The 27,967-nt window shown below is 35.4% G+C and overlaps 1 protein-coding gene across 3 annotated transcripts in view; it reads right to left on the bottom strand.

The window, feature by feature from the left end:
• negr1 (neuronal growth regulator 1) overlaps window positions 1–27,967 on the bottom strand; it is a 514,135-nt gene that overhangs the window by 141,039 nt on the left and 345,129 nt on the right. For all 3 annotated transcript variants that reach the window (XM_006634980.3, XM_015355743.2, XM_015355742.2), the window contains exon 5: window positions 6,680–6,800. In XM_006634980.3, coding sequence (XP_006635043.1) covers window positions 6,680–6,800 — 121 coding nt within the window. The remainder of the gene's footprint in view (window positions 1–6,679; window positions 6,801–27,967) is intronic.

Consider the following 27,967-nt stretch of genomic DNA (forward strand, 5'->3'; position numbering starts at 1 on the left):
TGGCAGCTTCATTAAATATGTTTTCAAAATGTAACATGGATGTACAGTATTTTTTTCTGAAATGGGGATTACATGCCATGAATGGACTGTATTGGAGTTTTTAATTTGGGGTGTGGGACACATACAGCATATGGTAAAACAACTATAGTATATTCTCCAACGTCCCACACATTAAAGAATTCCATGAATATCCATAGATATCCATACTGTACATCAATCACAGTTATTAGTGTACTGTAATTCTTGCAGACTGCCTTAATCTCGATACAATTTATACCACTGTTTTGCAAGCCACCCTTAAGATAAAATAACAAAATATTTCAAATAATGCATACTGTACCTCAGAAGTATAACAGAAAATTTTAAATAAATAATTTAAATATATTGTTCTTAATAAAGATCCAGCCATTCAAAATGCGTGAAGTACGCTGTGTCAAATTGTGGTAGTCGTGGCACATCATAACGCAACATAACGTATCATAACGTATCATAATGCATGTTATGATAATAGTATCCGGAAGCACCTTGTAAAACCGCCAGGTGGAGCTAATAAAGCTTAACATCTCATGTACAGCATTTGAGCTGTTGCCAGAAAATGCATAGTTTTCATTATTTCAGTCATTGCTGAGGGACAATCTTTTTCCAATGAAGAATTTTAGTTGTATACTCTTTAGACTAAATAATTTTAAAATTTGTGTATTACAGCATGTTAATTATTAAACATTAAAAAGTCGGTATATTTTATAAAAGCAAGATTGCTCGGTTAGACAAAAGTACACTTCCTTCCACCTTCATCATAACTATTTTAATTATGCAGAAATATTTTATGCATCAAAGTCTTTACGGAAGATATTTTTAATAGTATTAATAATGAATGACCTTGGACAGGCTGTAAGTTCAAAGTTTTAACGTGGTCCGCTTTCTTTGTAACCATCAGCATCAGTTTAACTCATTCACCCGTGATTATGTGAAGATATTCTGCCTGCCTTTTTCAGCTACAGCTTAAGTTGTTAAGCAGTGCATTGGTGTAATGGCTTAGTTGTGTGTTTTGCATGCTGGAAGTCGAAGGTTTGAACCCAGCTGTCACCATGAGCTTTCTTTTAACAAATAAACATTTCTTTGAAAAACTAAAAGAGTTAATATTACACTATATTGAATTTGTTGGTTTCAAAATATCACAACACGTTCAAAGTTAAGTGAGTTAAGTGATTAACCTTTTCTATGAATCTGTGTGTTGCAGGCTCTGTTTCATTCATGTTTTTATTCATTATCAATATCACTTAACATTGAATATGATAAACACAAAAAATGTTAATATAGTGTACATAATACTTACTATTTTATGTTTTAAAAAGTCTTTGTTAGAAGAAAAACTACTTGCCCGAACTGGGAATTGAACTCGGATTGCCTACATAGAACGAATACTTTAAAAAATGTTTCTAAAGTAATCATGCATGAATGAGTCAAATTAAAAATAAAACGTGTTTACAAAGAAAGTGGATTACAGTAATTCTACCAGCTATATGAATACATATATTTAGATCCTTAAATTAATATCATTATTAATTTCTTTAGATACGCGATTCCATATTATATTCCCTAATAATCAAATTCTAAAAAGTACACCTTCTTTCAGTTTGGTATGCATGACTAGCAACAAACAGTCATTGTTATGATTCCTATCTTATTATCAAATCCCTCAACTTGTTCACTTGTGGTTAATTTGGAAACATTTTCATATGTTCCTGTACATTACTGTTGATGTAGCAATAGACAAAATGAAACACTTGGAGTTTGGAATGTAGGGCGCTCTGAACGAGTTAAACTTTGATGCAGGACAAATAAATGTATTCTCGTCTCGAGACTACGTTTGGAGTCTCTGACACTGCCCTCAAATGGTTTAAGTCTTACCTCACTGATCGCTGTCACTTTGTCTCTCTCAATGGGTACAGGTCTGAAATTGGTCTTGTCAAGTCTGGTGTCCCCCAGGGCTCAATACTGGGCCCCTTGCTCTTCAGCATTTACATGTTCCCACTTGGTCAGCTTTTAAGATCACATGGCCTCAGCTTTCATTTTTACGCTGATGATACTCAAATATACATCCATACTAAACCTGACACTGATGTGGCTGTCTCTATTCTATCTAATTGCATCTCTGACATAAAAATTTGGATGACTCAAAACTTCCTTCATCTTAACTGTGACAAGACTGAAGTCATGCTTATTGGTACCCCCCATCAACTTCGTAAAGCCAGTCCTGTAACCCTGTCTGTAGATGGCTCTGTACTTGAGCTTCAATCAAAATTGAAAAACCTTGGGGTTATATTCGATTCTGGCTTAACATTCGACCCACATGTACAGCATACTGTCAAAACATCTTTTTTTCACCTTAGAAATATCGCAAGACTACGCCCTATGCTATCATTAACTGTGGCTGAAAAGCTGATCAACATATTTGTATTGTCTCGAATTGACTACTGCAATGCTCTACTCCCTGGGGTATCTAAATCTACTCTGAACAAGCTGCAGTATGTCCAAAATTCAGCAGCCAGAATCCTGACCAGGTCTAGTGCAAGTGTTCACATTACTCCTATCCTGGAGTCCTTGCACTGGCTTCCGGTCAAATTCCACGTAGACTTTAAAATCCTCATGCTCACCTACAAGGCTTTACATGGCTTGGCACCTCAATACCTGTCTGAACTTTTATCGCCCTACTCCCCACCTCGCAACCTCCGCTCTTCAAATTCTGCCCTCCTTACTGTCCCCCAAGCCCGTCTACATTGTATGGGCGACAGGGCCTTCTCCTGCTATGCCCCCAAGCTCTGGAACTCTTTGCCCAAGGATATTAGAGAGTCACCTTCTCTAAACTCCTTCAAATCCAGACTCAAAACCTTCTTCTTCAGAAAAGCCTTTATTTAACTGGTTCCATTCTTCACCCCTCTGCTCTTCTTAATACCATCTTCCACGGTCTCCTCTATTATTATTGTTGTATTGTTGTAATTATTGTGTCCTATCTTGTGAAATTTTCTTATTTATTGTTGTAGTCTTCTTATTTATTGTTTATTGTCATCCTGTAAAGCGCTTTGAGAAGCCACCTTTAAAGGCGCTATATAAAATAAAGTTTATTATTATTATTATTATTATTATTATTATTATTATTATTATTATTATTATTACCACAAGCTATACTGTAGTGGCAGTACAGTAACCGTTTGAAATTATTGTTCAATAATTATTAGTTATTAATAAAATCACTTAACTTCGAACTTGTGATATTTAGAAATATCAAAAATGTCAATATAGTGTCCATAATATGTGCTATTTTAGTTTTTCAAATAAATTTTTATTTGTTAAAATAAATCTCATGGTGACAGCTGGGTTCAAACCCCCCCACATCCAGCATGCAAGGTACACGCCTAAGCCATTACACCATACACATAATTACAGGTTAAACTAATGCAGACATTTACAAAGAAAGTGTACTACTGCGATAATTTGAGCTATATGAATATAATTATATCGTAATTAATTTCTTTAGATACGTGATTCCATATTATATTCCCTATTAATCAAATTCTAAAAAGTATCCATTTTTTTACGGCGATAACGAGCGTAAATATTAATAGGAAAGGTTAAAACATTATAACTTTTTACAAAGTATATAAACTTAATATATTCAGAAGGAGAACGTAAAAACTTTTCCAAAATAACCACAGTATGTTACCGACAGACTGGATGAAACCAAACTTTGATGGTTAAATTGTTCAGGAAGAAAGTGGAATTACAGAATATGTTTATGTTCCTGAATTAAAATAATGTACGACCTTCAGATGCGTTATGCTTCCTCTTCTTCTCCTCAGCTACTAAAATTTCACTTCAGTTGTAAAATTCCATATAAATATTCAATATTAAGTGGATTTAAACATGCAGAGTAGAGAGATTAAATGTTTAAATTGTTTCGCTAACTACCAATGCACCACGAGTGCCCCTGTTGGTCATTTTGGCCAGCCAATTACGTACTGCAGTACAACGTGGTGAACTGTTGTTAATTTTGCGTGGTACGGGGTTGTGAATTTTGAATGGTTGCATCTGTATACTGTAGTGGAGACCTGTATAAGCTACATACAATTTACTGTACATTATGCAACAAAGACTTTCAAAATACTACTCAAAACATTTTAATCTGGCATCTTTTTTGACATGTTAATTTGTTTTTGCAATATATATATATTTCATTATTTATCTCCAAGGCAAAATTATCTGCTTTCTAATTACTATTTATACACAGTTACTAATAATTCTATGTACTGTATAAAATCTAAAATATATAATTCTGTTAGTGTTGTACAGAATTGAAGCATATCTCATTTGGAGTTGTTATAGCAACATGGTAACAACATCCTGTCTTGTCTATGCAGTATGTTTAGCCCAGGAAAGAACTAATGGGTGAATAAAAGTTTTAATAAATATTTAATACTGAACTGACAACCACATGCAGCTGCAGTACTTTAATGATTCACTGTGCCTGGCAGCTGTGCAGTCCTGCATCAGATTATTCCAAAAAGAATAAAGGGGTTACCATAAGGCCTAATTGTTGTGTATTATATGTTCCAAATATACAATCTAAGTGTGTAATAGTATCACTCCATGTTGAGTGATGCTATTATACACTTAGATTGTATATTCAAAACATTTAATATGTTTTTAAAATACCTAAATCATTATTCAATGTAATGCAGTTACTACAACACAAGAAGCTGTAGCACCCATAGCCAGACTTAACAATCAAGTTCATAAAATTCATTAATAAGACTGCTACAAAAAATGCTATAAAATATTTCTTCTGTTAATATCCCCAGTCTTGAACTCTCTGCTTCCACCACTCAATTATGCTTTTCATGCTACCAAATCTGCTGTTCAAGCAACCAAATCAGTAGCCATCACACAAGAACATGAAATGGTTTGTGTATTATCCCTCTTCCACTGTATCTACAGTCTGCTGTCTCCCCTTTCCTCTTTCTTTCACTTTAGTTTCTTCTTTTGTATACATCCACTTTAATACTCTCTGAACATTGTAACATTTGATTTTTTGAATGCCACATAATCCTTTTCACATTAATAAGAAGATGAAGTGTATATGAATGAAGTCAATATAAATCTCAGACAATCCATGTAAATAAAAACTAAATGTTTATAACATCCAATAACTTTATTATAGAGTCATGTATTATTTAGCAGGAATTCATACAAAATACAGGAGCATCACTTTCTCTTTCTACAAAAAGCTACATCTGTATTTATCTATCTATATCCATTTGTTTCACTAGAATGATTTTAAACTCAAAGTAAAACTTGATTTTGGACTGGAATACCTTGTGTGTGGAGTTTTAAATATTCCTGGCACCCTTTTCCAGAAAAAGAAAAATTGATAATGGAGATATATTTTAATGTTGTTATACTAAATACTGTAATTCCTTTGACACATTCTATTTTTTTAGGGCTGAGCCCTTGTAACTTGACCACGAAAAGGCCCATGCATAGACAATAAAAATACTTTTGTAGCATGTATCATCTTATCAGTGCTTAGAAGTCAATTACTGTATACTTTCCAAATTTAATTTTAAAAAGGAAATTTTAAGTATTTCCAGCTTATAGTGTCCAGCTATAATGATGTAAACAAGAGACTCCTGCTGATCATGCTAACTTAGCAATTTAGAGGAATTTAATACATCCTATAATTACAATTAGTGCTGTATGAACCAAATTTCAATTTCTAAGGAGTGGTTAAGTGATGGTTAATGGGGGTAATTTAGTGTTCCAATTTAAGAGCAGCTACTTAGATTTATACTGATTGCTCTATGTACTATAGATGTTCTTAGCAGGTCATTCATGTTATCCAAACAATTAAAATGCAGGGTGAAGGCTTTGAGTTCGTTGGATGCAAAGGTTATCCCACTTAATCATCCTTCAAACAAACTTTCCCAATCATCTCCTATAAAATGGTCAGACGCAAACAAAGCAATACCCGTTTTTATTCTTAATTTTATGTAGAAACCAGGACATGACCACTAATTAAGTAGAATTTCATTATTTCTTTACTTAATGTTTTAGTTTGCACTGATCTACATGTGCCTTTTTACAGTTCAATAATAGTTTTGATGGTACATTGTCTTTGATAAAGCTAAGTGTTTGTTCTCTTTTAATCATTCAATTAACTCGTAATATGAGGATCAGTCTGAACACTGGTCAAAATATTATGAAACCTAAATGAAATTAATTGTCTCCCTAAATGGCTCGCACTGTATGGTTGAGGAGCCAAACTTACAGTACATTACCAGACCTGGTCAGGATAATCACCTTATCTTAGTTCTGCTAAATAATGGAGGAACATGAAATTCACTAGTACACACTTATCACAGTTTCAGCTGAAGGCAATTCTAAATTCTAGAATATGATATTGAGCTGTTATTTCAAAACCTTGCAGGTTAAGAAGCTCAACACATTAGCTAATGGGAATTAATTGTTAATATATTGGCCAGTGAGTGTGCATTATTTATACACAGTTAATATAACATTTATGTCAGGAGCACAATAATATTAATAATCTCAGAAAATATATGAAATAGCAACTAAAATGTCAATGAAGTTGTATTATTTGACTATTTGATCAAACACGTACCTTCTTTCACCTTTGTACCATTCGAACACCGGAGAGGGTACAGCAGCTGCTTCACACCTTAGGAGTGCAGTGCGTCCCAGACCCACTCCAGCATATTTCATTTCCAATATTGTTGGCGGAACTGGAAAAACAGTATATATAAAAAGTCATCATTACTGACATAGATTTTTTCTCATTTCATTAATTAATTATAATACTGTTTAAGAGTATACCAGATCAGGACTCTGTTTTATGTAACTTTTTCTTAAGTACTGATTCATGACATTACAAGACAAACTTTAAAAAATAAATAAATGCTATGTATAAATAAAAAAACAATACTGGATGTCAAAATTCATCCAACGATTTAGCAAAACTCTGACTACTTATGGAAAGTTCCAAGATGGACAAGTACACGCAATGATTTTAAATGGTTAAAGATTGGTTAATGGATTAAGATGTTAGTCTACTTCTAGAAAGTAGACAACAAGATTCTGTTAAGAATAAATATTTTAAAATATTCTTACCCAATACCATTAATGCACATCTTTTTTAATGTAAAATAAAAAACGTATCAAGTGAATTTCAACCATTGCTGGAAACTGCAATAATAGAAAAAGTGTTGGGAATGAAGGGGGTTAACAAATGTGAAATATAAAGAATGCGTATTTGTAATGGTAGAGATACTAACCCTCGTGTCCTGATTAAAATTTATTTCAGTCTTCCTCAGTCTAGCCTACTTTAATTCCCTCCTCATTTCATTTCTGACCCTGGCATGATTAAGATTAACACATAATGACACAGCAATTCATTTATGTTTATGATTATCTGTTCGAGTCACCTAAATACCTATTAGTGCTCATTCACTTGTGGATACAGAAATCAAAGGATCTCAAGGACTAATTTCCTTTTTGATTGTTTTAATCAAAAGGGGAGTTTCAAAGTCCATGAAATAACAATTGGCTATGGAGGCCATCTCCTTGTGCAGCAGAGACTTTCCTGGGTAATTCATCACTTCAAGAGCTGCAGCTCTGTGAGGTATTGGCAGCAGTTGGCAGACAGCCTACCTAATGCTGGTGCAGTTGACTGTGATGGATCTCCACAACCATTACTGTGGGAAACAGTGAAATTCACAATCTTTATCACGCGCCTTTATCTGTACCTTAGAAAACATGGATATCCAATTTCCTGCAGCATTTAATAGAACAAAGTTTTAGGAATTTTGAAACTCAAAAGCTATGCTTCAGAAGCACTTTCATTAATTATAAAGAAAAACAAACACTGTTATTTCACATTTATAGCTAATCCCCTTAAACATCCAGGCAAGCATTAAATATTATATACTTTAATAGCATCTGTGTCAAAACATCACTTAATAGAGGAATATAAATATGAAACTCCTTCTACCATGCTGCCGATTGTATGAGAATGCTTCTAAGTACTTACCCAGAGCTCTTTAAATACCAACTGCTATGCACAGCATGATACTTTAAAAATATGACTGCAGAAACCACTGAACATTCTAATTGCATTTCTTCACTACCTGAATTATTGCTTAGTGAACATCATGAATACCTAAGGATGAGACTTGGAGACTGTTGATATGAATCTTTATCAACTTTTAGATTTCAAAAGAAAATCTCTGAGAAATACTGTATTTACTGTATGTCTATTTCTTCTACATTTATTTTTTTCCTTTTGATTGTGCCCCCAATATCTTAAGCTTGTAAATAAGTAAGTAATTTCCATATCCAAACAACATCAGTTCAATATCTTGGTTTCCATAACATTAAGCAAACAAGAGAACATATGATTTTCCCCTCTACCTACCCTCAACAATGTTGATTCTGATTTATATAGATGGATGGACTAGAGCAAAGTACTTCAGCCAAGGTACAACAGTAGGTTTTCAGAGGGATGAACCCACAACCCACCAGATGACTAGACTAAAGACTTAATCAGAGCATTATACTGTCCCTAATCCTGGGAGTACATGGCAAGATTACTCTTAAAGGGGATCATGTTAACTTTTAAATTACAAAGATAAATTGTGGACATTACAATTTAAGAAAAACTACAAATGAGAGGAAACAGCCTTCTAGCTCATTTTGTTGCAGCTAATTGATTTCATACAGCCATTTCTTGAAAGAAGCTATGGTATTAGCTTCAACAACAGCTGAGTAGCTTCTTCCTGTCCCCCACAACTGCTTGTATAAAAATGTACCACCTGTTATTGGTTTTACATTTACTTCCAAGTAGTCTCTATGATTCAAGAATGATAAATTCAGTTATTTTTGCCTTCTTTCTGTACTGTAACTGTATTGTAACTGTTCTTACTGTAAAGTTCATGCACTGCAAGAAATTAGTTTAAACTGATTAAATACAATACTTTACTGCTCTCTGGACTGTTTTTTTATGCTTTGTGTAATGCAGGGATTAATAATTCAGATTATTCTTGCTCTTATTGACTAGAAGTAATGCTTCAAAATGATCAACCTGGTACTTTTTCAGACTCAGCATTCATTCCAGCAGCCATATCACCCTTCAACTCACAACTGGCAACCCACTGAAATTAAGCAGGTGTGAGCCTGGTCAGTACCTGGATGGGAGACCTCCTGGGAAAAACTAAGATTGCTGCTGGAAGAGGTGTTAGTGGGGCCAGCAGGGGGCACTCACCCTGCGGTCCATGTGGGTCCTAATGCCCCAGTATAGCAACGGGGACGCTATACTGTAAAATGGGCGCCGTCCTTCGGATGAGACGTAAAACCGAGGTCCTGACTCTCTGTGGTCATTAAAAATCCCAGGGCGTTTCTCGAAAAGAGTAGGGGTGTAACCCCGGCGTCCTGGCCAAATTTCCCATTGGCCCTTACCAATCATGGCCTCCTAATAATCCCCCTCTATGGCTACATTACTCTGCTCTCCTCCCCACTTGTCATTCCCACTGATAGCTGATGTGTGGTGAGCGTTCTGGTGTACTATGGCTGCCGTCGCATCATCCAGATGGATGCTGCACACTGGTGGTGGTGGAGGGGAGTCCCCATTACCTGTAAGGCGCTTTGAGTGGAGTGTCCAGAAAAAGCGCTATATAAGTGTAAGCAATTATTATTTTTATTATTTCTCATTTTATTATATACCAGTAAGGTATATGTGAAACTCTGTACTTGCCTGTATTAAACATCTGCCAGGTGTTTCTCAGGTCTTGAATTATATGTAAATCTTTTGAATTCCTAAATTCTAGTTCTACCAGAATGCAGATATAAGTAGGTAGACTATTAGTCATAATAAAGATCCTTGGGGTATACTGCTAATTTCTTCAAATTTACCTTTCACTCCTTATCTGTACGTATTTTTCTATCTGTTAACCAACTGTCAATCCAAACCCAGATATTACCTTGAATGTTTACAGCAATTCAAAGTTTTATTATCAGTCTATGAACGATACATGTTGTTTTCTTAAGTTCTAAACTGAAGGTCTGCAGCTCGCCTTGACCAATACCAGGTGCCTCTGAAGAAACCCAGGTGGAACTAGTGCAACATGGATACCACCATGGCTCCAGAGACTGGCAGTAGCCTTCATATCTGTCAAGAAAGGAGAGGAACCTGAGAAGCCTCACATCAGCAAGCACTACTGAACATGGGCTGAAAAGTGCATCTCACTGTGCATCTATTAATTCCAAATCTCCAAATGTGTTGAGTTAATGTCTTTAGAAGTAATGTTTAATCTTGCATGAAAGATCACAACACAAACTAAAACATTTGCTTTATTTTTCTCTGCTGTCTTTTTTCATACCTGTACCTCTTGTAACATTTTAGTCATACCTTTAGTCATACTCTCAAAAGCAATCCACAATTAATTTAATCTTACAGACATGGTGTTATCACACACATCAAATTCGTAACATGTTAACTGTTTATTATACCTTCCAGCTCTTAAACGGAGTGAACAGCTGATGAACTGTCAATTACTGATGTATTCAGAAAAGTCATTCAAACCAGGTTTTCTATGTGATTTATTATTCACTAAACCTAATCACTCAGTCATTTTTGTAAATCCCCAAAAAAACAAAAAATAGTCAAAAATAATAAACATTTTCCATTTCCATAAGAACAATTATTTTTCTGTGAAAAAAAAGCAAAAAAGTGTATTTGTATTGTATTTTTAGGTGAAATCTAGGAAGTATTCTGTTCTTCCTGAATTCTGTTTAACACATTTTTTATCCTCATGAAGACTTTCGGTGTTTGTTCTTTTCTTTCCATTATACAATATAATATTACCTATAACACTTGCAATTGCTCATTTGGTGCCTCTTATGTATTTTAACATGATGCGATCAGATTCATTGGAGAAGCCAATGATGCTTGCAATGGTCGGTGGAACAAGAACACGAGGCCGCCAAAGAACGCAGTGGCTCGACCCCATCAAAACGGACACTGGCTTAGGCATAGAACAGCTGAAAGGGGAAAGTCCAAGACCGGAAAGCGTGGCCAGAGATGGCCTATAGAATCGCCGAGAGTCGGATCCAACTGACCGGATAACATCATCATCATGTATTTTAAGGGGGGTTCTCATTAATCACTCCTATATAATTATTATCAAGAAAAATATCAATTAAAATGATGAGAAACCTTGTTCACTTGATGATGGCGTACTGTACCTGTTTCTGTACCATTTATGATGGAGAAACATCTTTTGACCCACTGTTAGCTTGTTGGATTCAATAAATTCAAAAAGTAAAACCTGATTTACTCATATAAGCATTGTTTATAAGAAGTAAACAATAAAAAACATATGAGCTAAGTACATGCTATTACAATGGTCAGAAGATGTTCTTCCCACAATCGACAGTTATCACAATAGGACAGCAGCTGCAACAATAAAAATAAATATATTAACATTTTCTGACTGCATTTGAAAGAATGTTAGCAACATTATATTTTGTTTTTAGGTGCAAACAGAGCAGATGGGATTTTTTTCCAGTAAGAATGAGACTGTATGTACAGAATATTAAAAGAATAGCTTCTCAGTAGTAATTAGTCTTTAGAACAAAATAATTTATTTTTCTGCACATTACTGTTCTTTTGAAGACTGCGGTTTTAATTAAAAGATCAATTAATAACCTCCAATCTTAAACACTTGTTAAACTAAGCTTTCTTTATAAAAATAAATACAAAATAACTGAAACAAAGTCTATTTGTCCCACTTATCACACACAAACAGAAAGGCTTTTCAAAAATACATTTTTTTCCAGTGATACATTTGTTTTTAACATTTTAAAGAACCTTTATACAAAAAGGTTCTGGTGTATGCCTCAAAAATCTAAACCACTTTATAGACACATTATCTTCAAGATCTTCAAAAAATTAACTGGAAGAGATTTTGGAACAAAAAAAGATCTATATTAACAACTTCATTTTTTATATTTTCTTTACAGTGTACCTTGTCAAGAAAATGTTTTGTTAAACTTTTAGGTTCATCTGTATTTGCATGCAGTTTAGAACTTAAACATAACTAGATGCTTACTTAAAGGATAAAGATAACATAATAAACATATATCATAAAGTTATAGGATAAATTGGAGTATTTCATTAAAATTATCCAAGAGTTAATATCCTCGTACGAGTATGTGAACCCTTAGATTCAGTAACAGGTGGCACCTGGTGGAACAGAGCCTACATTTCGCTGCGATTCAGACACAGAATGGTTAAAAATGGGAACAGATGAGGCAGGCAGAGGGAAGGGCAATGACTTTCTCTGCAAGCTAGTTAAAGAAGTAAGTAGGCGACTCAAAGCTTGAAGCCCAAAAACAACAATAATTAATACAGTGTGTATTCTCCTGTCACAGTATAAAATAGAACAGTGTAGAGTACATAACATTGTTATGTATCTGGAATGTTTGCAAATGTTGTGATAATTGTGCAATATATGCTTTGTGGAACACATTTTTTTTCAAGCAGGTAATTGCTCACTTCTGCTGCCATAGAGTGTTTTGGAATCTACATGCTCTCCCCGCATAGTTATTGACAATGAAAATGTCTCTGGAATAGGCATACTGTATAAATAATAAAGTGGAGGCTATGGAGAAAAACAAATTGCAATGGAAGCGTATCTTGAACGGGAAGCAACAGGTTTGACATGTACTATACAGTATGCGCGTTGAGTGCATGTCCTACAGTGTGCATATGCAAGGCTTTTAAAAAAGGTTGATCAAGTTAACAGTCTGGATGTCACAAGTTTCCACTGTTTCCTGTAAGTTCTTCTTACTTCTTAATTAAACATTTGAAACACGTTAATTTTGTAGAAGTAACATGCATTCCGTACAGAAATAAAAATAATATTTTCTACAGGTGTTAAGCAGATTTGCAGGTTGCTGACAAAATAGTGCACTATCCACTAACCGTCCACCACTGCCCATTGATATAACTTTAACATAAACAAGATCTAGTACCTAGAGCAGTTTCTTTTTTAAAAAAACGTATTTCGAATTAATCGAATTCCAGGTGTGAGTTCATAAAGCCAGAATTACATACTATCCCTATGTCTGCAAAACACTTGATCATGTACTGTAAAGTTTTAAGTGCTTTGTTTGTTTATATTCCAATCGCAGCAGGGCCAGGGTGTGTGGGGAAAGGTTTAGGCTGCAATTGAATTGGGGATCTGTACTCTTCACACCTGAAACATTGTTTTCTCTGAAAGCGTTTTCTTCCCTCTTTAGCTGATCTTTTGCTGCCTATGCATGCTTACACAGCTCCCTAGGTGAATTATCGTACTTGACTGAGAAAGCTTTAGAGAACTTTACATTTTTATTTTCAACAAATTGTAAATATGACGTTTACTGTACATTGACGTTTTTTTAATTTTTCACTTAAGCGTATGGAGGAGTGTCAGCTGTGAAGGAGAGCACCCCCCCTCCCTTTCCCCTCTTCCCCCCTTCCCCCCATAGACAGACTGACAAAGCAATTGGGAAGTGTTAACTATCCAGCCACTGCAAGCCACTACAGCAGCCAAAAATAAATACAAAATATTTTTCTTCTTCTGATGGTAACTTTAACAAATTATCACATCCTGTCACATTTCACATCCTTGCGAAACAATCATGACGTTCTCATCCAATCAAAGGTTTGAGTTTTTTATTTTGAAACCATGATCTTGACATGCAGGTGTAAAGTACAGTTAACAGCTCCAGATTTAAAAGGTTATTAATAATGTCTTCCATGTCACATTAACATGGGAATGTTGTTACAAGTGTAAAAAGAAGCAATACACAACGTGTCTCCTCTATAACTCTTCAGTTTACAGAGAAATTCTCCAAGAGCCACACAACATTGTCCAATAATATTCTTCTTGTGTCTAATTTCTAATTTAGCAGGATTTGCGCAATAAGCACATTGCTTAATGGGGATGACATTACCCATTTATATCACTGTACAACACAGGTTTGAGTAAGAGTGTCTGTTAATAAAGCAGAGCGCATTCCAATACATATAACTACTGCAAGATTTCTTTATCCGTTTCAGCTAAATGAGGGGAATTAAATCAGACAGAATCTCAGAGTGCCAATTGTAAAAATAACCCTCCTTCCCTCCTTTGTTTAAGGAAAAAATCCTTATTCACAATACCATCACTAAATTTATCCTGATACACAAATTCATGCCAGAGCCAACAATAAGCTATAATAGTGGACTATTTTAATGTATTCACTATATAAGAAACAAACCGAAAGTAATACTCTGATCGCGCTTTGAATCACTGGGTGCAGTACTTTGTCCATTACCACTGCAAGGACAATAAAAGTTTTTTAAAAAGAAATGGATGTCAAAATGCTTCCGAAATGTCTACCTTTTTAGCCGCTTAGTTACTCAATTCCATATCAATATAACTATCAAGTGATGTTAAATCACTACAACTTTTATCTTTTTACAATAACAGCAAGTAGTGTTCTTACTATGTATTCTTAGAAAAGGATAAAACATTATAACTTTTTATGAAGTACACAATATAAGCTTGTGACAGAGGAGCCTGTCACGAGGTACAGATGGCACGGGAAATACAATATTCATACACCTTCCATTGAGCGGTTGCTAGATAAGTTCCTGAGGTTGCACACTCAGGGCTTGACTAGTAACTGCTATTACTTAATTTCATATACATTCACGTATATAAGCACATACTTAAACACAGGTATGAGTAAGTATTGTGGTGTGAATGGAGAGTGCTCTCAAAGTGGATGATACTCACTGTTTGTTTGGTGTCCCTACTTCCAGGGTGTGTCAGCCTATGGTGGCCTCAGAAGACCAAACCTAACCCCAGTTCTCAAGGGAGATATTTAAGGAGATGGGAAAAACCACATGCATTGAATTGGATAAATGGATTGTTCCAGAGGGTGAGGGACTTACATTCTGTTTAAGCTGGCTGCTCAGCTAAGAGGGAGTTGGTTGTTGGTGGTTGGAATGTCAAGTAGTGTGACTGAAAACAGAGAAAGAGCAGTGAGAAAAGGAGGATTTATCTGAAGAATTAGTTTTTCTTTTTTGAGGTTTTGTTTTCTGGTGTGGGGGACTGGGAGTGCTGTGGATAGACTGCACTTGTTTTGCTTGGGTGCTTTTGCGGTGGAGCCATTCTGTTATAAAATGGACCTACTTTGGCCTTCCTCAGGCCATTGCGTGACAAAGCTTAATAATGTTAGAACAAGCACGTTAAAACCAGAACCCACTAGTTAAAGACTTTGATGCATAAAATATTTATGAATTATTACATTATTTATGCTAATAATTTCATCATGTGTTAAATCATTAAAGCAAATGTAAATGAGTACATTTTTGAAACAGTAAATGTCAACTGAACTGTTAGCGATTTTGTCAGTTCTGCATTTTTAGGAGACCTTACACATTCAGCACTAACACGTGTTCTTTTGACTCTTGTGCTATGATACAACTAAAAAAAATACCATTTCAACTGGTCACTTTAATTCTTCCTGAACAGATGGTTCTTTTAAGACTTTCTACAGTTAATCCATGTGAGAGACACTGATTTTATGTGAAACCACAATATTAATGGCTACAGTCCTTCATGTAGCAGAAAATAATAATACACCTGACGAAAAATGGGTCAGACCAAATCTAGCCTCATATTTGAAAGGGAATGCAGGATGATTTACTTCAGAAAGCCCTTGACTCAGTTTGGCTAATAATACAGAGCACTGTGCAGTAAACGGGAGCATCAATCAATTAATTTACTGATATTTGAAACGGAATATATTTAAGCAGTCCCCAATAACTGTTCAGGATATATTATGTTTACTTTGACTTTAATTATATCACCAGGGTCATATCTTGGTATTTAAAGCTTTTTATTTTTTATTAAATGTTATGAATGGTAGTGCATGTCTTAAAATGGGTGTCTATGTGTTTCATGTACTAGTTCTTAGAGAATATAATGATTAGTACCAAATACAGTAGGTCATACAGTAGAATGAGATCTATTAGCTAGGGACACCCAGAGCCTAGTCAGTTTTTCTAATACCTAGTCAGGTATTGTCCAGCTATGAAGAATTTTCACAATAAATAAACTGCATAAATACAGAAGATATAAGAGCATAAAACATATAGAGGTCATTGTGCATAGTGGTCATTTCAAGAAATGTCATTTGAATTTTCACAATAAATAAACTGCATAAATACAGCAGATATAAGAGCATAAAGCATATAGAGGTCATAGTGCATATTGGTCATTTCAAGAAATGTCATTTGAGTGCACTGCACAGTTACACAGGTCTATAATAATTATAGTTTTGAGGCTTCTAATTATATATTCAAGGCAAATGATTAAAATGTTTAGAAAATTGATGTTATCATTAAATTAGAAAACATGAAACATTTTTTATTTAGAATTTTGTTGCACCCACCTGGTTTCAAATATGCAATTTTTTTAACCTCTCAGATATGTAACTGCACACCGAGGAAAATAAGGAAGAATAAGCATGTCTTTTCATTATGTCACAGGAAGCACAGCCCCATACCAGATATTCAGGACTGATTGAAGGAAATGGACATCCCACACTGACAGCACTGCATGCCTACAAGCACCCAGGAGGCCACACACATTGCCTTGTCACTGCGACCTGAGAGAGCCATGACCAACTAATCCCACTGTAACCTCTGCAGCACTCAGCCAATTATGTTTTACTGTTTGGATAATCCCAGTCAGAGTCTATTAGTGACAAGACCCAGATATGAGCCCTTGATCATAGAGATCGACCCGCTGCTCCTTGCTCCTGCAAACATCTTCTACAACCAAGTCACTTGGGAGGCCAAAAACCTCAGGGTTTTGTTGCTTTAATATCCATAATGTTAGTGGATAACTAAACCTACAAATTGAACTGAAGATGCTTTAATGATTTAACACATGATGAAAGCAACCTGTTTTTGTATTTAGCAGGAACTCAGGAACAACTGTTCTTTACTTTGGTTCCTTTTTTATAAATCTAGGAAGCACAGATGCATTATAAAAATCATAATGTGATCCTCATATCCAGTTATCAATTTATCATCCCTCATACTGTAAATTAATTTAAAGTGGTTTAAATCACTTTTAAGATGTAAATAAAAGATTATGCATGTATATATATATGTTTATTCACTACGTTTCTGTGATCTTTAGCTCAGTGCTACAAGGATAAATGGTTACTATCGCAATTGTTGCCTAAGTGCAGTTTAATTGTAGTTTCCACCTATCATACAGTAGGTATGAACTGCATTCAGTTTACATGGGTGGACCTTTACCTAGAAGTGTGACTTTGTGTTTATCTCTGTGTTTTACATATGTTGCTGCTTTGTTTTTTTTTTAAATGAAATATAAGAAAGGTAAAAGAAAGGGTAATACAGTACAAGATTGACTTAATATCAAGAGAACTGTGTAGAAATAATGTTCTAATAATTGTGATAATACTCTAAAAGAAAACCTTATATTTTGATGAATAGTGATCCAAGGGGTTCAAAGGATCATCAATAAAAGCAAAAGAAAAGTCCCAGCTGGATTCCTGTTTAGACTGCTGTACAAAAATGCAAAATACAGCAGCTAAACCAGTTTCAATCTTAACATTTTAATGAGCCCAGGGAATTTTATGCATATCAGTACTGTTGGTCTAATTGCTTATTATAATTGTAATGTGTATTTTTAGATTTTGTTAATGCTGATTATAAATCCTTGCTGGTCAATTATTATTAGGGTGTGCAAAAAGTAGATATCTTTTTTGGAAATGTTTTAATTTACAGATGGATAAATAATCATGTGATTAAACAAATAAATGATTAGGACTATTTTCTAATTCAAAAATGTAAGGTTTTTTTTTATTTTGAAAGTGTTATGAAGTTGAAAAGGAAAAGAATGTTCCATTATTACCAGATCAAAAAAACATAGTTTGCTTGTAAAATATGTCTGATGTTCATTTATGAAGAAACTGTTGTATAAATACTGTATATGTTTTTCCTTTAATGAGGCTGATATACTGGTGCTTTGTCAGCTGTGCAACCCTAAAGATAGATCAAAGATTGTAAGTTTTACACAGGCTTGTTTTTTAACTGAAACTCGAACTACTAATTCTTTGAGTATGGACGTGTCCTAGTTTTTTAAAAATAAAATCTCATGATAACATGAATTCATGAAAAGTAGTGGTGTGCAGATGTTTCTAGTCACTACCGACTGACTACCCAAACATGAGTCAAATTGTCATGTCATGTGTCACACTAACTGCATGTAGATCAGTGGTGTGAAATTAAAAACTATCACAGAGATTTTTCAACATGTGAAGGACATGCAAATATTCAGTAAATATTTTGACTAAAATCTTATATATGAATTCTAGATGCTGTGTTTTAAGCACTTAATGTGGTCTCATCTCACAGACTGCTGAGGTGTTAGTTCCCTGTAGCTGAATATAAAGGATTTACCCTGTTTTTGTTTGTGCTGTTGTTTAAGTTTGAGCTTAAGAAATGGAGTTTATTTAACTAAAGTTCGGGAGGGATGAGAACAACCATGCTCAATCATTCCCAGCCGTCAGTGATTAGCGATCACTCCCTCCGTCCTTCCTCCACTGAACACTATAAATACCAAATGCGATATCTCTCTCCCTCGCTTGTGACTTTTGCATCCCACCTCCCTTGGTTACCTTGTGGGGGGGTCCTGGCCTCCTCGTCCTACAACCAGGAGGTCGGCCCTCAGCCAAGCGTGTTAAGCCAAATATACCCAATAGAAAAATGGAAATACATATTTTGTGCATAGGGATGTCATGCTATAGTATCTGGCAAGCATAATGTTTTGGGTGAGTGTAATGCTTTTTTCCCAAAATTGAAAGTAAATGCAGTGAATACAGTAAAAACAATATATAAATGATCAAATTAGCATTGTAAAATACTATTAAAGGTAACCCCTGCAACCTTTAGGAAGAGATATATAATGCAGTCCTCAGAAAAAATCACATCATATTTTAAAACATATGGACAGCAGAACTGATCTATAAATCAATCAAAGCAAATTGTTATAAAAGTAAAACCGCTAACGTGATAAATGTAAATAAATTCACTAATGTGAACATTCAGAAATGTGCATAATCAGATTTTCTGTAAATAATCTTAAACCACGACAGTAAGTTAAGACAGTAATCATATTTTGTGCAAATACAGTTATACTGTATGCATTTTCATCCCAAATCTCAAAAATATATTGAAGATGAATCAATTAATATATAAAAGCAAATAATGATGCTAGATATAGAGTACATAACAATAAAATAAAAATAATAGATTATTGTAAGATTTTAATTTTAGGATATGCTCAAACCAGAGATATAATACAGTTATGGTACAAGAACATTATAGCACAAAAGGTCAGCAATACAGCCTTAAACAAGGATTTTGTTCAGGCATCATTAGCTGAAGTAGACCATGTTTCTTTTGAACTCTGATTGTATTGGTAACCCTTTCACATGGTTGCATGAAATCCATGCACCTGTCTTATTCTTTTGCCCTGTCATTAATCCTAATTCTACTCTAGCGGCTGTTGTTTGGGAAGTATTCTCAGGAAGACCTACTTCAATGGCAGAAAGAAAGGTCAGGTTGACATGCACACAGAATTGTGACACTGCATATGGACGGACCTAGTTTGTGACACAGCTAAAGCCTACATTAACTCAAGAGATCAACGCTCAACTGTCACTTAAGATAAACAAAATAAACACTTGTTGTTGTACATAATACTATTTATATTGTAAATGTGCATTTTTTGTTGATTAGAATCATGCATTGTTTGTTCAAAACACTCTTTTGTGTCACCTTGTGTAAAGGTTTGTTTGAGAATTTTGCACTGTATGCATGATAAAACCCATGTTTCTCAACCATATTTACATATTAGACCTGAAAGGGGACATCCAATAAGAATTAAAAATCAATTGCAGCAACGGATCAGTTAGAACATTTGGTAGATAAATGTATGCTCCAAAACATCTCTGTAAAAGCACACTACCAATTGCAAACAGTCTCAAGAACCATGTAAAGATGCCTTCCGTATGTACCAGTATTGATGTCACTGACATATTTCCAATGCTGTTTCCATGGTCAGACTAAAAGATCCATGTACAAACACCACCATTTGGCAGTAAATATTCATTATTTCAAGCTGAGGTTCTGTGCCCTAAATTGTTAAATACTGTTTGTCTACCTTTAACTAGAAGACTAAGCAGTATCAATATATTATGCACTACAGAATGCAAAAAAGAAAAGAGAACTACATGTAGCAGATGTGCCAAGGATGTATCATAAGTTAATTGCCACAGTTTCAGATAAATATTAAACTTATTGTTTTGCAATATTTCATCCAATCACAAACTGCTCCTTAGTAATACAAAAATGTGTATGATTAAATAAACCCTTTTTCAACAAAGACCCATAGTATAAGATAACAATGAAACCACACCCATGAAAAGGGTAACACATCATCTGCTGGTTAATGGCACATTATTCTCTTCAAAAGTTATTTCAAGATAAAGCTTTAAAACAGGTCGGTACAGAAAGGACAATGTGTGCAATTTATAGTATTAAAACAGAAACTAAAGAACAGAATAAAGAATGTTACTGTTTAACAATTATTTGTTTGTGCTAATATCTCCTTGTAGGAAAAATAATTACCCAAAGCTTCTGTATACAACCTGTTCAGAAATATAGCTTGTTTGTTAAGCATCTTCTGTGCATCTTTTCAGTACTTATTACTCATACTGCATCTATATAAATTTTGATAAAACAGAAATTGGGATGTATCATACTGGAGTCTCTTAGAATGAATGGTAATTATGCTGATTTCAGCATTTTAAACTGCTTACACTATCAAATAGCAAAGGATAATAAGGACTATTAGAATGACATAAGCTAAAAACTAGCACAAATGTTAAAACTAAAAAAACAAAAGTATTTAAACATTTTGCTGAAATTATTTTTAAGGACAATTAAATAACAAATTCTAGAATATATTCTAGACCTAATCTTACCTCTCAATTGACACATTAAACGCTCTTGTATTTTTACATTAAATGTAGGTCCATGCTAGTCTTGGTTTAGCTCTTGAACGGCATACTGGATGCCATTATTATGAAATTTGTAGCATTATCTATTAGTTGATGTCATTATTTCTTTAATTTTTGACATTTCATTTCAAACTGAAAAGACTGCTTAGTATCATATTTAAACCAGGACCAAACCTAACCTCTTACTGTAGCTGCAAAGTACAATAGTTCAAGTAGGTAGCTGTGTCAGCATGCCTAGGCTGCAAGGGAACAAGTAAAGGTTCAATGTTGAAATGAGAAGAAAGAAACACTATGTTTCAGCTGTGGAGCCTACTTAGGGTGTGAAAAAGAGAGGAAAATCAGCAGCTGATAAATCACGGGAGGACAAAAGCCGAGAGTGAAGAGGAGGCGAGAGAAGGAGAGAAGCAAAGTGGACATTCTAGTGGTGTGAAGTCGAAAGAGGTGAAGAGAGGTGTGAAGTCAAAACCTGCAAATGAATAGAGAGGATTAGGAGGAAATGAGTCTGTCGCTGAGTGAAAGGGGGAAGGTGTGATCCTAGTTTCAGGATAATTTTGGTTTCGGATGTCCAGAAACCCCTCTTTGAGAATGCAGAGAGATCAGTATGATCCTGGCAGTTAGAGGTGAAATGAGAAACTATGGGCTTGGAGAGATCTTTGATCCTCACAGCCCTGACATTTTCCCTGAAGCGATTTTGCAGTCTCCTTCCTGTTTCATCAGTGTAGATAGCATTTTCAGCAAGAGATCCAGTAAATAAGGTTGCTGGAGGTACAAGATGCACCTGGGTGATGCAGAATTGTCTAAAGGGGCATTGAATGAGCATGTTATTGGATATATATTTACAGATGATGCAGTGAGTTCTGTTGCAGGGGAGAGTACCTGGTGTGGATGATTGCTGAGGGCGGTCAAGGGAGCTGTGAACAAGAAAGTTATGCAGATTAGGTGGTCAGAGATATGAAATGATGGGGCAGTCAGAAAAAAAGGTACCAGTGGAGGGATCATCCTGTAAGATGGAGAAGTTGTCATTAATGGTCCTGGGGATAGAGAGGGTGTTAGGGTAGTAGTTAAGCACCAATGGAATGCGGTTGAGAAGCTGGGAGTTTCTAATTGAGTTAATGATCTGACGGCTGTCTTTAGCTTGGGAGAGGGCAATAACATGGGTGGGGTAACCTCTGTTAATAAAAGAAGAGTGCATTTTGAGGGCTTGGTTTTGGAAATCCATGTTGTTGTTGGAGTCTGAAGAACCATGAAAAAGGGATAGAATTCGAAGTATGTGTGGGGTGAAATGAGCTGTACATGAGACAGCTGTGTGAATCTGTGGATTTGTAATAGACAGAAGTAGAGATGGAAGAGTAGTTGTTCCTTTGTAGTTGCTCAGAGAAGAAGCTGCAAAAATCTACTGATTGGAACTTAATGTGCTGCTTTAGAAAACACCAAACCAAGGACTTCTCCTTCGGCAAACCATACAAAGACATGTTTCATTAAGAAGGTGAACAGAAAAGTGGGAAAGCACAACAAAACTTATGGCAACCAATTACATTTGTATTTGAGAGCTTCCAAATGGAATTTTCCAGCAAAACAGCTCTAAAGCTGGATGCTGCACATTGGTGGTGGTGGAGGGGAGTCCCCATTACCTGTAAAGCACTTTGAGTGGAGTGTCCAGAAAAGCGCTATATAAGTGTAAGCAATTATTATTATTAATTATTAAAGAATCACCATGTTGAACAATGTTTTATTTCAAAATTACTCACTGTGTTTATATGTAACCCTGTCTTAAGTGGAGCCGGGTATTAAAAGTGGGTATAGATGCTCACAGATGTACTGTAGCATTGTCTTATGAACTGCAACTCCCATAAACACAACTAACTGACGGCATTTATGTCACAGTCCCTATGCTGTCTGGCTGTGGTGACAGCTAACGGGGTCCTAGTTCTGCCATCTCACAGTTGATTGTGTTTACCGGCGAACACAGAAGGAACTCACACAGCATTCCTTTTTAATAGTTTATTTTCTAAACAATTAGAAAAAAACATGGGAGAGTTTCCAGAGATATTTAAAAGTTGGCAGTGCAGCAAGCTGGTAGCGAGGGTCTAACTACCTGGCTCATACATATTATTTTTCATGTTTAAAACTTTTACTATGATTCAACACATTTAAACATGACACAACATAATCATTTCAGACATTACCATTACAATGCACTCATCTCACAATCCACTCAAATCTCGGTATCCGAACATAATAAGCTCCTGAAAATCTGTTTGGAAGGAGAGAGATCGTAAATCAAAAATAAAATTTCCATTATTTCTTATGGGGAAAATTCCACCCCGTTCCGAACCCAAGACAAGTTCACTCAAAAACCACCCAAACATATTATACCATATAGAACTTTATGGCAAGTGTAACAGTTCCTGGGGTTTTCACCCTTGCCGGTCCTGCCCTGCCAGTTTGTCTCTCACTGCCTGGGCACAAACCCGAGTCTCTGGCGTCATGCAACATGGAACTCGCTGTCTGAGCTTAAGGAAACCTCCCCTAGCCCGGCAGCTGAGATCCTACGCAGGGGCATATTCATTACACAAGCTTAGTGATCAATGCTGTTCTACTCAAATAAGCCAACTATAGCTGTAAAATAATTAATTATATCATATTTACATTTTACGCTATCCATGTGATCGGCTATAATGATATGGACAATGTTGTCAACTTTTACGCTAAATTATTTTTTTGTTTTCCTTAGGGCCCATAATGAACAGCAGCTACAAAACAAACACAAAAAACATTTTGTAAATGAGAGCACAAGCTTTCACTGTGATCATGAACAAAGCATTGCTGCCTCACGGCGTCCTTAACCATAATGCCTTGCGCCCATGCAGAAACAAACAGCTGTTCGGTAGCGCAGAATGTTTGCAGAAGGTCCTCAGCCATAATCGGTCACTTACGAACTTCAAAGTTCGGATTAGCGAAATTTTGTTCTTATTATGAATTACAAGATACAAATTCTTCGTGTTCAGATTAGCGAGGATTCGTATACTGAAAGTTCTTATACCAGTGTATGAGTGTACTTAGACACTTTTACCCTAGGTACTAAACACATTTAGCTTACAAAGTTTCGTATTCGTCTCTGACAACACACAGCCCCCAAATACACTTTTGGTACCCTTAAAACAAATATAAACACTTAAACCTTAAACAACGAAACGGTGACATTGCTAAACATAAAAATACAGACCATATAAAAAAACTTATTACTTCAGGTTTACTGGCCTTACCTAAAAAATGAGGTAACCATCAGAAGGTTTAGCAAAGGTCTAACTACCCGCCTGCACAAAGCACTCTTCTCGACTCACATCTCATCACCTGGTTACACACATTTTTAATTAATGCTTGAATTCAATAACTTCTTTGTATTTTAGACTTAAAACTATCACGTCTTCCCACTGATGCTGAATGATGATAGAGTTAGTTTAGCTAGATGATCAATGGTCATAAAATTAAAGAACCCTTTGTATCATTTTTGATTGTACTTTAGAGGTTCATTTGAGGAATATCACCAATGATTTTATTTACTATTATTAAAACGTTGTTAACTTAAGGTTGTATTTGTCTGTACTTGACACAGTTTTATGCTTTTATTTAATCAAAGTTTGTCTGTTGCAGCTTTTGGCTTGTTAGTGTAAAAATCATTGTTAAAAAGCTATAATATGTTCAAAATGCAGCTACCCACATACTTACTAGAACAGTTGTATGAGCTGTATTTAATAAGGGAAAGATTTTAGGTTGATTTAGATCAATTAAAGATATCTGATTGGTCTGGGACCATCATATCTAAAGCACACAAACTTTTCTCTCTATTCATACATGTATTAATGCAGATTGGGTCTTTTAGTGCAATGTTTCACAACTCTCAACTCTGGAAAATCTAGCCATACAGTATCTATCAGAGAATCAATTCAACTTTAAATCACAGTTCAAAATATATTTTCATCTCTTCAAGTTTACATTTAACTTGCAATTCTATTATTTTCTTTTTTCTTTATTCTTTTCTTTACATCTGTATGACGCCATCCTGCCATCTATAGTATAAATATATCTTGCCTTTATATTGACTTGATGTGAAAACATTGATAATAATACATTAATAATAATAATATTTCATCTACAGTGGTGTGAAAAAGTGTTTGCCCCCTTCCTGATTTCTTATTTTTTTGCATGTTTGTCACACTGAAATGTTTCAGATCATCAAACAAATTGAAATATTAGACAAAGATAACACAAGTAAACACAAAATGCAGTTTTTAAATGAAGGTTTTTATTATTAAGGGAAAAAAAATCCAAACCTACATGGCCCTGAGTGAAAAAGTGATTGCCCCCCATGTTAAAACATTAATCAACTGTGGTTTATCACATCTTTGGAAAGCTGAGTTCCATTTCTCTAGCCACACCCAGGCCAGATTACTTCCACACCTGTTCTTAATCAAGAAATCACTTAAATAGGACCTGCCTGACAAAGTAGACCAAAAGATCCTCAAAAGCTAGACATCATGCTGCGATCCAACCAAATTCAGGAACAAATGAGAAACAGAGTAATTGAGATTTTTATCAGTCTGGAAAAGTTTATAAAGCCATTTCTAAAGCTTTGGGACTTGAGCGAACCACAGTGAGAGCCATTATCCACAAATGGCGAAAACATGGAACAGTGGTGAACCTTCCCAGGAGTAGCCGGCCGACGAAAATTACCCCCAAGAGCGCAGCGACAACTCATCCAAGAGGTCACAAAAAACATCCAAAGAACTGCAGGCTTCACTTGCCTCAGTTAAGGTCAGTGTTCATGACTCCACCATAAGAAAGAGACTGGGCAAAAATGGCCTGCATGGCAGAGTTCCAAGACGAAAACCACTGCTGAGCAAAAAGAACAGACTGTAAAGACTCATCTCAGTTTTGCCAGAAAACATCTTGATGATCCCCAAGACTTTTGGGAAAATACTCTGTGGACTGACGAGACAAAAGTTGAACTTTTTGGAAGGTGTGTGTCCCATTACATCTGGCGTAAAAGTAACACAGCATTTCAGAAAAGGAACATCATACCAACAGTAAAATATGGTGGTAGTGTGATGGTCTGGGGCTGTTTTGCTGCTTCAGGACCTGGAAGACTTGCTGTGGTAAACGGACCCATGAATTTTGCTGTCTACCAAAAAATCCTGAAGGAGAATGTCCGGGCATCTGTACATGACCTCAAGCTGAAGCACACTTGGGTTCTGCAGAAGGACAATGATCCAAAACACACCAGCAAGTCCACCTCTGAATGGCTTAAGAAAAACAAAATGAAGACCTTAGAGTGGCCTAGTCAAAGTCCTGACCTGAATCTGATTGAGATGTTGTGGGATGACCTTAAAAAAGCGATTAAGGCTCGAAAACCCTCCAATGTGGCAGAATTACAACAATTCTGCAAAGATGAGTGGGCCAAATTCTTCCACAGAGCTGTAAAAGACTCATTCCCAGTTATCGCAAACGCTTGATTGCAGTTATTGCTGCTAAGGGTGGCCCAACCAGTTATTAGGTTTAGGGGGCAGTCACTTTTTCACACAGGGTCATGTAGGTTTGGATTTTTTTCCCTTAATAATAAAAACCTTCATTTAAAAACTGTATTTTGTGTTTACTTGTGTAATCTTTGTCTAATATTTCAATTTGTTTGATGATCTGAAAGATTTCAGTGTGACAAACATGCAAAAAAAAAAGAAATCAGGAAGGGGGCAAACACTTTTTCACACCACTGTACATATAACATGAATTATTATTATTATTAACAATTATAATAATATACTCACAATACATCAGGAGAGGAGAGGGGAGGGGAGGAGAGCAGAGCAGAGTGATGAAATACAATTCATAGATAGGGATTCTTAGGAGGCCATTATTGGTAAAGACCAATGGAAAATTTGGTCAGGATAAAATTAGGAGGGTAACACCTCTTTTCTTTTAGAGAAATGTCCTGGGATATTTAATGACCACAGAAAGTGTCAGTGCCTTTTTACAGCATAGTGTCCCCATCACTTTACTGAGGCATTAGAACCCACAAGACAGCAGGCTGAGCTCCACTGGCCCCACTCACACCTCTTCCAGCAGCACCATTAGCTTCCCCAGGAGGTCTCTCTTCCAAATAGTAACCAAGATCACACCTGCTTAGCTTCATCAGGTTTTCATTTGTGAATCGCAACGAGTTATATTGCTGCTGGTTGAATCAACCACACATCCCTGTATACTATAAAAAGCTGCATAGGTACCAACATTAAGTTAATATCCCTGTTAAAATATTCATTGTAGTGTACAATGGAAGGAATGTTTTATACATGGAAACAGTACACTTTGTATGGAGTTCTTTAGAACTCTGTGCAGTTTATGAACTCTATGCAAGTTGGTGTGGCAATCAATTTCTGTAACAAAAGCCCTGAATGTATTTATGTATAAAGTTTGTATAAATGTATAAAATGTATAAATTGAATGAAGGGTCTAATTGGTACTAAGGTCTGTTTACAGATTTACAGTTATCGATTAAGTTTTCTTTTGGATACAAATGTTCATCCACAAAAAAAGATTGGTATACTAAAATGAATTTATAAAAACCCCACATGCAATTTGAATATATTTTTTGATGACTTTTTAACTCTGTTGAGTTTTTTTTTTGTGGTTTTAAAAATGTTGTCTGTAATAAATTTGCGCTGAATCATTTGGAACCATAATAAAACAA

The sequence above is a fragment of the Lepisosteus oculatus genome, chromosome 9 (genome assembly GCF_040954835.1).
Source record: "Lepisosteus oculatus isolate fLepOcu1 chromosome 9, fLepOcu1.hap2, whole genome shotgun sequence".
Taxonomy (NCBI): Eukaryota; Metazoa; Chordata; class Actinopteri; order Semionotiformes; family Lepisosteidae; genus Lepisosteus; species Lepisosteus oculatus.